The 17,536-nt window shown below is 32.6% G+C and overlaps 1 protein-coding gene across 4 annotated transcripts in view; it reads right to left on the bottom strand.

Annotated features, from left to right (window-relative positions):
- Positions 1 to 17,536, bottom strand: part of SCN7A (sodium voltage-gated channel alpha subunit 7) — a 79,824-nt gene that overhangs the window by 42,498 nt on the left and 19,790 nt on the right. For 2 of the 4 annotated variants that reach the window (XM_047871356.1, XM_047871357.1), the window contains exons 3-9: positions 14,993 to 15,105; positions 14,549 to 14,638; positions 13,601 to 13,729; positions 12,094 to 12,185; positions 7,629 to 7,835; positions 4,806 to 4,875; positions 2,940 to 3,081 (exon numbers count right to left, since the gene is read on the bottom strand). In XM_047871356.1, the coding sequence (XP_047727312.1) occupies positions 2,940 to 3,081; positions 4,806 to 4,875; positions 7,629 to 7,835; positions 12,094 to 12,185; positions 13,601 to 13,729; positions 14,549 to 14,638; positions 14,993 to 15,105 (843 nt within the window). The remainder of the gene's footprint in view (positions 1 to 2,939; positions 3,082 to 4,805; positions 4,876 to 7,628; positions 7,836 to 12,093; positions 12,186 to 13,600; positions 13,730 to 14,548; positions 14,639 to 14,992; positions 15,106 to 17,536) is intronic. The other 2 variants (XM_047871358.1, XM_047871359.1) reach the window with 2 other exon arrangements.

Here is a 17,536-nt window from a genome sequence, read left to right as displayed (position 1 = left end):
CAAGATTTTAGATTTCAAAAGTGAGCATTGACTAGCTTTTATTTCATAATAATTACATAAGATAGATAAGCTATATAAGCAATATATAAGCAATATACCCTATATAAGCAATACAGGCTACTGATTTATCATCATTGAGTAAAAGTATATAAACAAAATCTAAAAAAGGAAAAACCCAGATGAGAATAGTCTTAATTTTTAAGCATCCACTTGAATCAATAGATAAGTATTATTTACAGAAAATATTATGTTGTTATGACAGAGTTAAAAATGTTTACAGATTAATATGTTCCAACATTCAATCAAGGAGAATTCTGTATTAATCTATAGTACATTTATCTTTAAAAGTTTTTTTTAATAAACCTTTTTCCCCAGTGAGTCACCTATTTAGGATTTGGTTAAATATTTTTCTCACTGAACTAGCTATCATTTACATTCAGGCGTCAGTAATAGATATTGTGGGATATACTGCAGGCCATACACATTAATAAATACTTTATTATCTCATTAATTCTATGCAACACACTTACGTGGTATTTACTATTATTTCCAATATGCATAAGAAAGATGAAAATGAGGCAAAATGATTTGTCAAAGATCTCACAGCTATGGAGGAATGCCTGAACCCAAAGTTTTTGCTCTTTCCACGATTTGAAACCGGTGGAGGATAAAAGTATAAATATAAACTCTTATTATGATGGAAAAGTATACGTATTCTAGTTTTACTATATTTTAGTTTGAACTTGGGGCTAATTATAGCCCCTAAAGCATAGATTTGTTATGAAAATCAAATGAAATAGTGCATGTGAAGATGTACATAGTCTATGGAGAGAACGCATTGTTAAACATAGCGTTATGTTTATGTCTGTAAGGACTCACATTTGTTTTGTTCATTTCTGTACCCATGGTATATCAAAGAGTGCTTGGATCAAATAAATATCTGATGAATGGAGAATTGTATTCTCCAAAATATGAGATGTTTTCTTTGGGGATAGTAGCTGAATTTCCCTAGCCATGTCAATTCGGTTTGGGGCAATGCTGAGAGCGAATACCCAGTCCAAATCAAAGTGAACCTTATCTATGCTACTCAATAGAGTGCAATATTGATGAAAGTCTTATGTGTACTCCACTAGGGTACTCCCAGACTAATTTCTCATTTCACTGGTAGTGGGAAAGCATTTCCTTTAGAACAATGCTAACCAGAACATTAGAAAACATAATTTGAGGGCTATAACCAAAAAAGACAAAACATTTATTATTATATAAATTGATACAATCCATAAGTATTCGCTTTTATTTATTTATTTAAATTTCATCAAGCATTTCTATGTGATGCTGAGACATAAAAATTAAAATAAGACAAAATACTTCTTTTTAGGTAGTATATCTCCTAATGGAAGAAACTGCTGAACAAGTAATTAAAATAACCACAATTAGAGGGAATTATAGGGTGCCATGGAATTCTGGTGTAGGATTTCCTTGGCTCAGAAAGGAGGGCTTGGGGAAAAGCTCAAGATTTCTTTTGGCTTTGAGGTATGAATTTAAGGCATGAGACTGAATATAGAAAGAAACTTGAATTTAGGCTGAGGGTACAACATACACTGAAACAAGAAATTATGGGGAAAAGCTCACTTAGGAAACAGCAAGCCTTTTTTATACTCAAACAAAGCAGAGAGTACATATTGAGATATTGTTAGGAAATAAATCTGCAGAAGTATGCAGAAACAAGATCTTGAAGGTCACCACAGACCTTGCATTTGGACTTTGAACTTCATCTCATAGGAATGTGGAAACCTCTGATTAGAAGTAGGATAACATGATAAGATTATTTCAGAAATAAGTTCTTAGTGTTGTGGAGGAGGCATTGATACGTGTCAAAAAGTCTGGAAAGTAACAATATAAATAAATACCTTACAAAATTAGAAAAACATAATTTGCATTTTAAAAAGTCATTTTAATATTTTCATATATGTCTGTTACTAGAAATATAATTGTGCTGTATGTGTGTTTGTTTTTACTTGATTTTCATTTAATAACGTAACACAGTAAGAACCTTTGTGCTAAAAGTCCTATCATTATTAATGACTTGTACACACACACAACATAATTTATCTATCCAGTCATAAAACGAGGGGATGTATGTGCATGTTTAAAAAAAGAGTATTCTCCTTCAACTGTAAGTACTTTGGAAATTTGAAGTAATTTATTTGTTTTACCTAATAGGCTTTGATATTAACTATGCTGCTAAACTAACGTTGCGTATTCTACTATGATGAAACTTCTCTTAAAAGAGACATTGAATCTCCATTCAAATGAGTATTATATCTTTCTGAGAAACTATGGCACACAAATCATCAGTTATGAAGAGAGACCCTCAAGAGTTTGGATTTCAAGTCTTACAACAGCAAGCTTTCTGTTATAATAAGAACATGATTAAATATTAAAAGGGAATGAGAAGAAATAGAAGAATTAGAGTAAAATAGTACATTGTAGGCATTGAGTAAAAACAGTTCTTAATACATGGCAACCTCATTGGTTTAAATTTTTTGACTGAAGAATTAGTACTTAGAAATGTTATTTACTTGGTTAATATCAAATGAATGATATCACAGAGCAGGACTGTGATTTCTGGAAGATACAAATTTTGTAAGTTTGGAGAAGTTACCCAACCACTCTGATCTTAGTGTCTTCATATAAAAGGCATATATATATTGGTCTTGCAAGATTGTTTCAAAGATTAAATGTAATATGCATAAGGGCACAGACTTGGGTTCAGCATTAGCATATAGTTTGATATTCAGTAATTCTGATTCTCTTTTCTTTCTTCAAATTCTTTTCCTCATAAAAATTTAATAAACCGTGTTATATTAGACCATTATTTTAGAAGGGAGGGGCATGACACCATTTTTATGTGCAGTGCATATTCTCTCCATTCTTACCTGGTGGTAAAGTGCTTCAGGGTAATCTTGCGTCATTAACCGAAACAGGGCAAGTAATGCCCAGCCAAAACTGTCAAAATTTGTGAAGCCATAATCAGGATTTGTGCCAGCTTTCACACACACATATCCTTCAGGACACTGACTAAAGAAGACAAAGAAAAGAAAAACTGCTTACTCTTAAGTGACTTTCAGATTATGGCCAAATCATAAAATATAGAACATCCACCCATGAATAATAAAGGGCTCTTTCTTCCACAGGGAGTAGTCTTCTAAATAATTCCCAGTGAAAAACTCCAAAGAGGTCGATATTAAGTTAACATAAGTGAACAGTGTTAATTAAGCTAAAAGGAAAAAGGGGCTCACAAATGGTCTTTTGCCCAACGTCTTGTTAAAAATTTCTTTCCTACCCAATATCAAAGTGATGGAAAATAACAGCGCTAAAAGCAAAAATGCAGTGGCTGAGGGTTTAATTTTCAAATGCTCTAACCTCAAGCCCTCAGATACTATTATTTAAGGGTGAGAAAACACTTATCACAAAGACAATTTATAAACAGTACTTGCATGTTGGTACAAAGATCAGATTAAAGATTTATCTCATCTCCTCTCCTGGAGTCTTCATACTTTTGTCTTTTGGGGGCTTGGGTATTGGGGACGGCTATTACAGTAGTGGCCCGATAAATCATGCTTCCCTCTATCGACACCCTTGTGTACTTTCCTCCAATGTCATTCTGGCATTGGCCATCATTGTTTTGGACTTTGGTTAATAGTTAACAAATATGATGCAAAGAGAGGTTTAAAACGTACTCGCGCACTGAGGCTTGCTAAACTGCTAACCCACGGAATCTGAACAAATAGATTTTTGCTCTTGTCTTAAGGCACTAACTTTTGGGATAGTTTACGATGCAGCAAGGTATGGTGGCTACAGGTGAAAACACTGCATGACTTTCTCCTCTGATCTTGTAATACATCAATGTGATTCTGATTGTTTATGACAAGCTATTTTCAACAAGCATTTCAGGTCATATCTGAGTTGGGATGTCCATGAAAAGGGTTATCTGGAGTGTGGTGTGGCAGACACTGTGAGATGGGTTCACAAAATGGACTTGAGAATAGAATTGAAGCCTGGCAGTAGCTGGGCAAAGAGTTGAACAAGCAACAAAATGTCTAAATCACCTGAATATAGAAACTACATAACTCATGCCCCTCGACCCCCATATGATTTTTGTTAATTTGGGCCCCAGAGCCAAAGAAAGAGCTGAGCCTACAGAAGGGCATCCGATCATTTCCAGTTGAGGAAGGTAACATAAAGAATTATAGGAGTGCTAGTACTGCTGAGAAGCACTGCATTTCTACTTTCTTTTCTCTTCATTTGAAATTATAGGACAATAAGACTTGAGAGTCTTGTATCACTGAAGAGTTACTTATAAGTACTTTTTTTTTAGAGCAATAAACTTTTTATTAGTGTAAGTTATAGTCATAAAAGATACACAAACCATAAAATAAATGAAATAATAGTGCATCTTTCATATTTCTCCTCTTCAAAGGCTTCTAGCCAAAGAAAAGATTATACCGTCTTTCTTGATAATTCCTACTAGCTCTGGGGCATACTGAAAACAGAAGATCAGACCTCAGACCTGCCACTTACTAACTTCTTGACCTTGAATAAATCATTTAACTAGTCTGTTTATTGCTTTTTCCTGTAAAATCAGATTAATAGTATTCCATGTTGTATACTTCTCAGCATGGTTTTAGTGATAAAATGAGATAATGTTATTAGATGAGAAAAATAAGCCAAAGCAATAACCATTCAATAAATACTATGGATCAATGATACTGACTTGATACAAGAACATTAACACCACTTACCCAGCATCTGTTCTGTTGCCACAAAGAAGAGCATATATTTCTCCTTCCAAATAATAAAAATTTTCTGTTTCTGAAAAATAGGAAAGAAATTATATTCTGTATCTAATTTTGAACAAACAGCATATCTGATACCCATCTATATCTGCATAGAAGAGGAACATTCCTTGCTATAGTGAAAAGGAAGTCTTTTTAAAAAAAAATCTGCAAAACCCTACGCATCCCTCTTCGTATGATGAAGAGGCCAAGAGACCTCTGGAAATCCACATACGTCACTGCCCCAAAAGTAACAGCTCAGCATACAAAGAGGAGAATCCCTTTTAAAAATAGAGTTCTGGAAAATGAATATAACCAGTCAGGTATGACAGGACCTGTGAAGGAAAAATTCCCAAGACTGAAGTGTTTGAAAGCTGAGGACCTTTTCTTACAGGGCTTATTCCTAAATGATCTTCCTTCACAAAAGACCATATTTCTGCCTTTGGGTTCAACTGCCATTCTCTTCCCACTCTGAAGCTTATTTTTCTACACTGAGTATCCAGTGCCAGTTACTTGCCTGATGTCACCAGTTCTAATCACAGTTTAAATTAATCTGAATCTTAGCCCATACAAGTTATTCAGGTATCCTTAATGTGCTGTAATTCAAAATGTAAATTGTGTTTTTAGATATGAGCTACCAGGGATGGGAACATGCATGCTTAGGAGCGTTGATTTTAGGTCACAGAGAAGAACACATGAGATCTGTCCTGATTGTATGAGTGTGTATGTAAAATTATATACATATACATATACGTGTATACATATACGTGTATACATATACACACACACAATTGAATTACTCCAATCTCAAATAATGTCACTTTAACTTGTTGACTAAAATAATTTTAGAAGAATTTTTAAATCATAGTTAGGAACCATTGATCAAACCTTTTAAATGGCAGTCAAAAACCAAATGAAATTTGACGTTAGTAGAAGTGGGCAGTCCCAAATACTCTTCTAAGTGCAAGGACTATGACATGGCAATTAGGTTAAATAACATTTTACACATATAATATTTTTAGCATTCCTAACATGTTTTTAGAGGAGATGGAATGACTATAATTGGACAAATTTTAAAGTGGTAATTTTTAAAAAGTGATTTCTTTATCATATACTATTATGCTAAGATGAGCCTGGATTTGTTTTCCTAGCAATAACTAGTAAAGTAGTAAATACTGTTTATTTTTATATAATTTGCATATTTTTGTTATAACTAAAGAAACCAAAGAGTATTTCAACTGGAATCTAAGATTTAATATCCATTTTCTGTTGTCTTACCACTAGAATCAAGACCACAGAATAGACACATATAATAAGGAAACATTTCACATATTCATATACCAATAATTTTATATGACTTGAATCATAATGATATTATGGGGTAAGCCAGAGAGTAAAATTTATTCAGATTTGTTTTGTGACTTAATATATCCAAATACAAATAAAAGTCATGCAGAGGGACTACAAAAAATTCAACATTTTATTTTTATTAGTTTAAAAATACACTTTTATTTTTTTCTAAATACTATCAAAAAGGACCCAATAATTTTAATATGAGCAAAAAATCCAATAGGAGAGGATTTGATGGAGAGGGCATGGATTTGAAAGCCAGATTGATCATGGTTAGAATCCTAGTTTTAATCAGTGGATAGTAATAATATGCTGGAACGCTCACTGAATTTCTCGGAACTTCCATTTTTCTGTTTGTAACAGGGGCCATTCACTTCTCTGCAGGATTATGGCAAAGATATGTGATCAGGCATATGAATTACTTACATATAAAAGCCAAGCAATATTTATTTTGGCATTATTACTATTAGCCTAAAATATGTTTAATATTTACCAAAGGATGACCCAAAGCATTTAAAATGATCAGCAGTAATTGAAATCCAAGAATAGAAAGAATTTCTATAATGCAGGCCATTTTTTAATTTATAAGGTCACTTTAAAATTGCTAATGAGTAAACTTAAATTTATACTTTAAAAAACTTTATTAAATAAAGGTAGTATTGTGAGGATTCTACTTTGATGAAATTTAAAGTAAGACTTTGGTTATATTTATTTTTTAAAGGATAAAATTTACAAAACTTAGCAATTCCAAACATAGGTTTCCCTTATTGAACTGTCTGAAGATTGGAACTTTGCAATTCTCATAAATGAAACTGATCCATATCAGTATAGGTTTCCCCCGCTATCCAAAAGCAGAACATTCCTAATAAAACTTTTTGTAAATGGAAATGGCATAAAGAAACAATTACCATTAGTTTATAGGGAAAAGTTTGTGAGCATGGCCAGGCATCCAAAATAACCTCTCTTAGGCTTTTCTGATACTTTAGGACACATCTTGCTAACAGATGCATGAAATAAACTGAAATAAGGCACAGGTGCTCACACACATAATTCAAAGCTATGGCAGCTTGATGTTGAGATGCTGAATGTGGCTCTAGGGGAGGGAGCTTTGGTGGGGCCTCCTCTCCGTGCACTACCTCTAGGATGGCTTGCTGCAAAACAAATGCTGAATGCTATTTTTGCTTTTAGCCATTTTCATAAAAGTGAAAATCCTCTTCAGATTTCCTCTGTTAGCGAAAACAGGTACTCATGTAGGGCTTTGGTAAAAGTTAAGCGGCGAAACGTGAACTTTCAAAAAGCAGGGGATGCATGTACTTGAGCATAGTGACAATGTTTACAAGAAGTTTGTTCTGAAGTTGAGTGTCCAACATTTCTGTGAAGGCTGCTCGGCCTTTCAGAAAAGTTTTAATTTTTTTGATGCGGATGGCAAGTGATTCTTACCTCGAATATAATATGGATTTTCAGTTCTGTTGTGCAGGGTTACAGTTTCATTTTCTTGGGGCCATCGCAAACACTTATGCTTCAGATTGCCCATGAAGAGCCCCATGCCAATCAGAGAAAATACACTCAGAAAAAACAGAGTTAGGATAATGACACCAGTAAGTTTCTTCAAGCAGTGGGTCAGGATCCCTACAAAAGACTTCAGACCTAAAAAGAGAAAGGTTTGTTTTTGATAAAGTAAAATATCTTAGTAAAGCAGCATTAGCAAAATTCCTCCATGGCAAATGCCTATCCCATTAAAATTAGCAGCTTTGTATTTTATAATCTAAAATACATTATCTATATCTAATAAATAAAATGAATAAAAGTCCAAACTTTGAGGTTTCTATCTTATTGCTAATTTGTTACACCTGATAAAAAATTATTCAGACACAAATTTTAAAATTAGTTATTTGTTTTCCTATACTATAAAGAACAAGACTTTTTCTCTTGGTTACTGCTTTCTATACCAACCACCATTGTTTATAAGCATAAGTAAAAGTGTGAAGTTATAAATCAAAATGGATTACAAATGTCAAAACAAACAGTTTGAAATAGCAGTATTCTATACTATTCTTTCATTAACTTTCTAAGAATTCAATTTTTAGAACTGATTAAGTAGGACATGAAGAAATTAAGAATGACAATAATACACAATGGTGATATATGCAGGCTGTATTTACATCAGAACACTTACTAATTGAGAATTCAGCCTTAAAGCTGACTTTATTTAAGGAACTCATCTTTCTATTTATTAAAGAAAACCTGCTCCAGAAATGTCACGCACTGTTGGTGGGAATGCAAATTGGAGTTTCCCCCCAAAAATTAAAACTAGAGCTAGAGTAAAATCTAGTGATTACACTGCTGGGTATTTATCCAAAGAAAACACTAATCCAAAAAGATACATGCACCCCTATGTTTATTGCAGCATTATTTACAATAGCCAAGATCGGGAAGCAACCTAAGTGTCCATTGATAGATAAATGGATAAAGAGATGTCATTTACATATGTGATAGAATGTAATTCAGCCATAAAAAAGAATGAGATCTTGCCATTTGCTACAACATGGATACATCTAGAGGGTATTGTGTTAAGTGAAATAAGTCAGGCAGCAAAAGGCGAACACCATATGATTTCACATATATGTGGAATCTAAAAACTAAACCAAATGAACAAATTAACAAAAAGGATAAACAGACTCATAAATAAAGAGAACTGGCTGGCGGTTGCAAGAGGGGAAGGGGTTGGGAGATGGACAAAATTAGTAAAGAGGAGTGGAAGGTATAGGCCTCCAGTTATGGAATGAATAAGTCATGGGGATGAAAGGTACAGCATGGGGAATATAGCCAATGGTATTGTAATAGGACTGTATATTGACAGATGGTAGCTACAGTTGTGGTGAGGATAGCATAACAGACTGAGAGAATCACTATGTTGTACACTAAAGTTGATGTAACATTGTGCATCAACTACATTTCAATTAAAAAAAAATTTTTTAAACAAAGCTCAATTCTGAAAACACAAAGAAACAAAAAACAAAAACACTGTAATTGTATTTCATAGGTAATACTATGTATTTTCCTTCCTGCCTGTCTTCCTGCCTTCCTTCTTCTCTTTTTTCCCTTACTCTCTTCTTATTTGTTGTTGGTCTGTTTATATTTAAGATCCTAATAACTGTTCAGCTCAACAATGGAGAAGACTCTACTAGTTCTGCGATGTTATCAATATTTCTGTTTCCGTTTTATTAGCTTTAAAATGGGGTTAATAATACCTGTTTCATATATCATTGTGAGAATTGAAAATCTATTTTTTTATTTAGAAATTTTTTAATGTTTATTTGAGAGAGAGAGAGAGAGAGAGAGAGAGAGAGAGAGAGAGAGAGAGAGGCAGAGTGAGAACAGGGGAGGGGCAGATAAAGAGGGAGACACAGAATCCAAAGCAGGCTCCAGGCTCTGAGCTGTCAGCACAGACCTTGACCTGGGGCTAGACCTCACAAACCATGAGCCAAAGTCAGATGCTTAACCAACTGAGCCACCCAGGTGGTCCTGAAAATCTTTTTTAATGACCTTGTTGGATGATTGGGTTTCTTTAATGTCTTAGGATAGGGTTAAAAAAAAGTTATTCCTATGGTTTAAAAGAAATGAGATATCTAGATGAAATAAACAAATTTTAATTTCTATCATCCAGAAATACTTATTTATAGCCTTTTTTGCCACTTGGAATTATAGTATTAATTTTTTTTTTTTTTGCTATGTGCAAGTCTTATTTATTTATTTATTTATTTATTTATATTTTTATTAAAATTTTTTTATGTTGTTTTCAGAGAGAGAGAAAGCTGAGGACAGAGAGAGAGAGAGAGGGAGAGAGAGAGAGAGGGAGAGAGCTCCAGGTGGAGCCTTATGTGGGGCTCCAACCCATGAACCATGAGATCATGACCCAAGCAGAAGTCAGGAGCCTGATCTTTAACCAACTGAGCCACCCAGGTGCCCTGATAACACCATATTCTAATGCTTCTATTACCATTAGATATTTATTCACCAAGGGTATTATAGTTTTTATCACTTTTTTTTTGAAAGGGTATTATAGTTTTTATTACTTTTTTATTTGTCTATTTCATCATCTCATTTTCATCTTGCACTTGAGTCTAGGTTTTCTCCTTTTTTAATTTTTAATTTTAACTTATTCATTTAAATTCAAGTTAGTTAACATACAGTGTAGTACATAAGAAATCATCTTTCTTGTAGTGCTTCAGAAGAAAACCTAGACTCTTTGGAAAAGTATCTATCTATTCATGTCTTCTGCCCAATCCTTCACTGGATTGTCTGGTTTTGGTGTGTTGAGTTTGATAAGTTTTTTATAGATTTTGGATACTAACCCTTTATCTGATATGTCATTTGCAAATATTTTCTCCCATTTCATCAGTTGCCTTTTAGTTTTGTTGATTGTTTCCTTCACTGTGCAAAAGATAAAAAGCTTCTCAACATCCAAAAAACAAATAATCCAGGGGAGAAATGGGCAGAAGACATAAGTAGAGACTTTTCCAAAGAGTCTAGGTTTTCTTCTGAAGGCCTACAAAAAAAGATGATTTCTTATGCTAGCCCCTATTCCTTAGAGCATATTTTTTAAAGAAAAAAGAGGATTATTTTCATTCTCTTAAATAGTATATTTCTCGTTTTGTATTGCAAAATACTTTCATACACTGTATTGCTTATGCACCTGGATTATTTTCTTCCTTGAAAAAATGAGCAGTTTTTATCAGCCTATGTGTTTCTAACTCCAGTGAGTGTGTTCTTCTTGTATTAGCTTGGATTCACCTGATTTGTTCTATAATCTTTAATCCTGAGCCTAAGATGGAGACTCAGGTGATGCAATTTTATGTTCTAGCAATTTGCGGAAAGTCATAAGGGAGCTTGAATTGTGGGAATTCCTACCGGGGCAACTCTCACTGCTGCTTGTTTCCCGGGTTTGATGAATTTGCCATGCTCATAGGCAATTTTTCTTAAATAGCTTTATTGAGCTAGAATTCATAAATCATATAATTCAGCCATTTAATGTGCATAAATCAATGTTTTAATTTATCCACAGGGCTATACACCACCCATCACCACATTCTTCAATCTTCTTGCTGTTTTTCCCTGCCTGGACTCCAAGTACATTGTACACATATATCTGGCCTTATTGATGGTTTTGCAGTGGACAAAAATTATCTGTAGATATAATTTTTGGTATTATGACATTTGCCTCTGTGTTTATTGGTCCACCTGTTTCAGACTTCTGACTCAGTGGCCAACAACACTGAGTGGAGCTGTTCCTAGCTGATTGTTTTTATTCATTCTTAACACAAATTAGAAGGTGTAGGTGGACTTCTCTAGGAGATCTTTAGAAATGGGAGCTGTAAATTAGTCCTCAGCATCTTCCATCAACGTGGTCACAGCTCTACTTATTCAGCAGAACCTCCTTGAACTCTGTGGCATGTGGAATGCATCCTACCCAAGCACTCCGAGCCAAATGGAATTTATCTTATTTTATATTACTTTGTTCATTTCAACTCATTTTTAGATGTAGTGAGGAAAAGAAAGCAGATTAGATATCTGTATAGATTTCTATGTCTCTCAGAAGTATAAAGACAGTTTTATAAGATGCAAGAATATTTAAGATGCAAGAATAAATAAGTAGAAAATAATATATTTTGATTAATGTCTATATTTTGTTATCATAAGTACTGAACCCAACTCAAATAAATGTGATTTTTTTTTTACCTTTCCTGGAGTGGCTGAAGTAAACTTCTAGATCAGATAATTCATGATTTTAAAGACAAAACACTGGTCAACTTAGTATTTCTCCAAGCAATGACAGGAGAGTACAAATCAATACAGGGGAGTACATAAATCAAAATAAAGACAAGGACTAAATGCCATTTCTTACCTTGGTTTAAAGGAATAATTTTCAAAATTCTCAAATTTCTTGTAATTCGAAATATTGGAATGAAGTTTAAAGGTAAGTACCTTGTTACATGCCTGTGGAATTAAGTTAGAGTTATTTAGAAGTCATGTTGAGTTTATATTGCTTATGTTTGGCTTTTTACTTTTTACTTTTACTATTTAAAAGTTATTTTTAAAAGCACATATGCAAACATTTTCCTTGCTCTCACTGTTTTATTTTGCAAACACTTATATTATTGATTGGAAGAAAAAGATTGCTACAGTGCGAGATAGCCAGGTAAATACTACTCCACAAATTGTGACAGTTTATAAACCATTGACACTGTGAGTAGTCATAATTCCATACCAAATACTCTATATTATGTTCATAAATATTTTGTTATCTAGTCAGTGAAAGGTGGTTAACAATAAGAAAAATCTATAGCTTTTTAAGTAATGAGATTTACTTTAAGCACTAGGGTTTTGATGATCATGATGGTGATGACGATGGTGATAATGGTGTTGATGACAGCAGAAGGCAGGGAGGGTATATAGTGATTAAGGGCACAGACTGTTGCCAGAGTCCTTTGTGTAGAAATCCAGGCTCCCAACTTACTAGCTGTGTGACATGGAAAAATTACTGATTCTTTCTTGCCTCAGTTTCCTCAAAAGTAAAGTGGGGAAAATAACACTTCCTAATTTGAAGACTTTTTGTGGGGATTAACTAGGCGAATGATGTGAAATGCATAGCACAGCACCTGGCACATGGGGCTAAGTATTAGCTACCAGCAATGGCAATAGCAGAAATAATAGCAGTAATAGAAGTAGTAGTGATAATAATTTCAGTGATATTAGCTACTATTTTTTTTATTGCTTACAACATGGCAAACATTGATTATATGCTTTTTGTTTCTTTAAAAAAGTCAACCCCAAATGTAAAAATAGAATATTAGTTTAAGTTATTTTTAATAGGAGTTTGATGCCAGTCATCATTTCCTTATCCATAAAACAGAACACACTAAACAAAAGCATTGAAAAACAAGTATTCATGTCAACCATTAGAACTTAATGTAACACTCTTAGAAGTGTGTGTGTATGTGTGTTTAAAATACTTTATTCTGATATCTAGTATGTTTATTGGTCTCAAGCAATGTAGCTAAATAAAATGTAGGTTGGAGATAAAATCAAATTTGTTAGGATTGTCTCATAAGTCTCCAAGAGATTTTCTGTTCACTGAAAATAATCACTTAAAGTTCCAAAATTCAACCTCTGTTGTTTTTGCTTCAGATAGAAAACACAGATAATATCCCATTCCTTCCATTTTCATTGCATATTCTGAGGGCTAGTTCAGTTGGACCTGCCTGAGAGAATGCATTATGGTTATAATTTATGAAACATTTTTGTTCACAGAAATTTTACAAGCAGAAAACTTTGTCAATCTCAATGTTTCTTCATGAAAAGTACTTGCTTAGCAAGTTATTAAGATGTTTGCAATTTAAAGAAATACTCACTCAAACAAAGTTACACTGAAATCGAGCCAGTTCCATGGATCACCAAAGAAATAAAAAGGTTCTACCCAGATGCCTCTTGCAATGAGTTTTATAAGTATTTCAAATGTGTAAATTCCAAGCAAAGTATTCCTGAAGAAAATTTTTCAGATAGACATTGAAAGTGAGAATAATACATTGTCAGCTCCAATACTATGTCAATACTCCAATACTATCAAATAGTGATAACTATTTGTCAACCAATCAACCAACCAACCAACCAATATACCAACCAACCAGGTAACAAAAAAGCATAAGCCCATTGAACCATAGGGTAGGGCTTTAGTTAGGGCTTTTATGGTGGGCTATGTCTTACAGCATTAACCATGAAATTTGGCTATCAATTTTTTCAACAAGCCCTAGCTAGGGTTATAGTCTTGATACATATTTTGGAAAATAATGAAAATAAAAAGTATCAAATTCATTCCATATTGGAAATCCCACAATAATTAACTGAATTATTGTGGAGTATGAAATAACTAATTTTATTATGTGCATATATAAGAATTTCTGTGGTGAATCAGTTTTATATTTACCTTCCAAAATCAGTTAGTTTTAAGAATACAATTAAAGTTTGAGAGGTAGCACCAAGAAAGGCTTCTTCTCTAGAAATTTTAATGGGTCTTTCCATCACTGTAGTCCAACGAAAGCCACACTATTCATATCCCAAACTATTCTCATCACCAAAACATTAAAATTGTTTAATTGACATATGTGTTTTTACTAATTTGCTAATTGTGCTGTATGTACAAATATTATATTATGTACAATGAATGTTATAATATTATATATGAAATATAAATAGTAAATTATGAAATGTTAAATATATAGTATATAACATACTGTAATACAATGTTAAATATAAAATATAATTGTATATGAGATAATGTATAATAAAATTATATGACTTACTGTAATGCTGGGCCCCATTTTGGCAACTCAGTCATGGGCATAAATATGCAGTCAATCAGGACACTAATTAATATGAACAGTCGGAAAAAGGTAGGTTACAGTCAAGGAATAATGGATAAAAAATAATATTGGAAATATACGTCTCTATAATTTGCTTATATGTATTTACATTAGATAAAATAGCTTCTTAAATGTCAAAAAGTATACTATTCATATTGAAAAACAGGAGGATTAAGATTTGTTAATATTCACTACTCTTGGGTGTGCTAGAAAATATATTTTAAATGTATTTTCAAATATGGAACACTTAGTGCAGTTACAATCCAGATTCCAATATGACCCAAAATGAGATATTAATTCATAAGAGAAAAGTACTGCAGTGATATTTGACTAGAACAGTTGCATCTGATATTAGTACAGTCTAAAGCCAATAGAAAAGGATATGGATGAACCAAAATCTTAATAGTTGTTCTTCTAGTTAAACTGAAAGGAGAAAATGTACACCAAGTGGCACTGAATCTGAAGATTGTTCTTTTTTTATTTAATACTATGAAAGTCTGTAAAACAAAAAAGAACATCAACTAGGAACTATAATCTCATCCATTACACAACATATTGCTAATGATCCTTTCAGTCGTGAATTCTAACAGTTAACACTTTTCTTATATTATGATAGCCTTTTAGAGACTAAATCAAATGGAAAGGCTAATTTTTAAAAACATTTTCATTGATATTTAGGTTTATCTACCACTTTTTCTTTTGCCAGTGTTCTACTTAAGAAAGCCATTTGCCACACTCAAAGCCTCAAGTTTTCCTGTCAAATGGTGTAAAAGGAAGAAATCGATATCCTGATGGCTCATGAGAATGCAATTAAAGAAATCAGAATTTAATGAATATAAAAAAGGTTAATTTTATTTCAGAGAAAATAAGGTATGGGATTACAACAGTAAAGACGACCCAATTCACTGAAATATTTTATTAATCACTAGTAATTATCTATGGTATAAAAACCACTTGTATGTTATCATTGACATAAACATACCTAAAACAGAAAGTTACATTATGTAAGATAAATGTATTGGAATATAGAAACATTAAATCCAAAAATAATGAAAGATTAGAAACATCCTAAAAATGAGTTATATATGTATACATGTGTACATATGTGTATCTATATTATATTATTATATATTATAGAGACACAGTGAAAGTATCTACCTATGTATGTATGTCTTTGCATGTATGTCTATATATACACACATACACATATACACTTTTATTATATATACATATTCATTTGGACAATTCATTTATTATGGTGTGAGTAAAAATACATCATATATATTGAATATTATATAGATTATACTATAACATAATATATAATGTAGTATACAATGCAATATGAACAATATATACTACATGATATATATATATAAAATACAGTCTATTATATACTATAGAATTGTATATGACATAATTATATATTAGAGGTATCTATGGTGACTGTATATAAATATACTAGTGAATATAAATATGTATATTCATTGATAGTTTATGAATACATATTCTAAATGGAAACCAAACTGCTACTTCTCCTCAATAAAATACTTCCCTAATATACAATCTGTGGATGTCTGTATTGTAGTTATTTTCCCTCTTTCCATTTGAAATGCAAAGAGAAAAATAAAAGGGCCAAGAAAAATCTGATTATTTAAAATGTGCTTTCTGTTATTTATTAGAACAATCTCAAACTTCATACAAGAGGTAATATATGTGCCATCAACTAGTTTATGTTATTGTGAAGTAATGAGTAAATTCCAGATATAGCAATTATTCTCGATGAAGTTTAAGTGCTGAAATTATTTAATTTTAGAATTATTTATTGGTATTCCCCCCTTAACAAAATAAACAATATAATTCACATTTAATGATTTTGCATCATCATTAATAATACTACTTTTTATACTAAACTACCTTACAAATTTTGGCTTGTTTTATTTTTAAAAACCCTTGGTTTTGTCTTCAATAACAAACTTAGATTTGCCTACCATATCTGTATACACTACAAAGAACTCAGAACTCTGCTATATAAGAGTCACTTCTAAGGTTATTATGTTTTATCAACTGTTAGGTCTTATGCATAGTAAAGGAAAAGCAGAGATAATTGAGATGAGGACTTAAGATTTTCACTAAAATGTTCTGAGGATTTTACAGGTGTTTTATAGCTAATGCTGCATAACACCCATGGAAGCTACCAGAGATACTGGAATCTTTGTTAGTCTATACATTTACACTGTAAAATGCCAATATTCTTCTGTGGTGCCAAATACTTCAAAGAGTTATAGTTATGCAAAATCATCACTTTGCCTTTCATCTAGAGCCTTTGGTTCAATTCCATTTTGCCCATTTGGTAATTATCACTGAATGCTTTACAAGAAAATCAAATTACATTTGTCCACAATAGGGCTAATCCTCATATCTCCCAAACTTGGTCTTTGTAGAGTTGTTTCAATTTTGTTAGTAGCACCACCCTTATTCCAGGCTGGAAATCTTGGTATTATTAGTCTGTCTTCAAATCCTGATATTTCTTCTCAGGTTTGTTACCTTTTCCCCTCCTCTGAGATGCTCCTATAATCCAGGCCCTGTGACTGAAGGCCTGGATTACTCTCTTTTCTATATCATCTTTCTGAGCCTATCTCTTCCATGTAAATTTAGAAATATTCATATTAAGCTTACTTAAACATTGCATTCATCACATCAGCCTTTGGCCACCACATTAAATCCATGTTGACATCTTCATTACCTCATTTTATTCCCCAAACTTGCAACAAGGGTCTAGTTGTATTACCACCCTGCCTCTTCTCATTCCAATTAATAGCAAGATTTTCCCTTTGCATTGTGAAAATTTGAAGTGTTCTCTAAGTTGTAACTCAAATTCTATTTTCTTGAGGAAGACTCTTCCAGCTTTGTCAGCCCACACTGCTTTCT

The sequence above is a fragment of the Prionailurus viverrinus genome, chromosome C1, assembly GCF_022837055.1.
Source record: "Prionailurus viverrinus isolate Anna chromosome C1, UM_Priviv_1.0, whole genome shotgun sequence".
Classification (NCBI taxonomy): Eukaryota; Metazoa; Chordata; class Mammalia; order Carnivora; family Felidae; genus Prionailurus; species Prionailurus viverrinus.
This window is presented reverse-complemented; position numbering and strand designations above follow the sequence as displayed.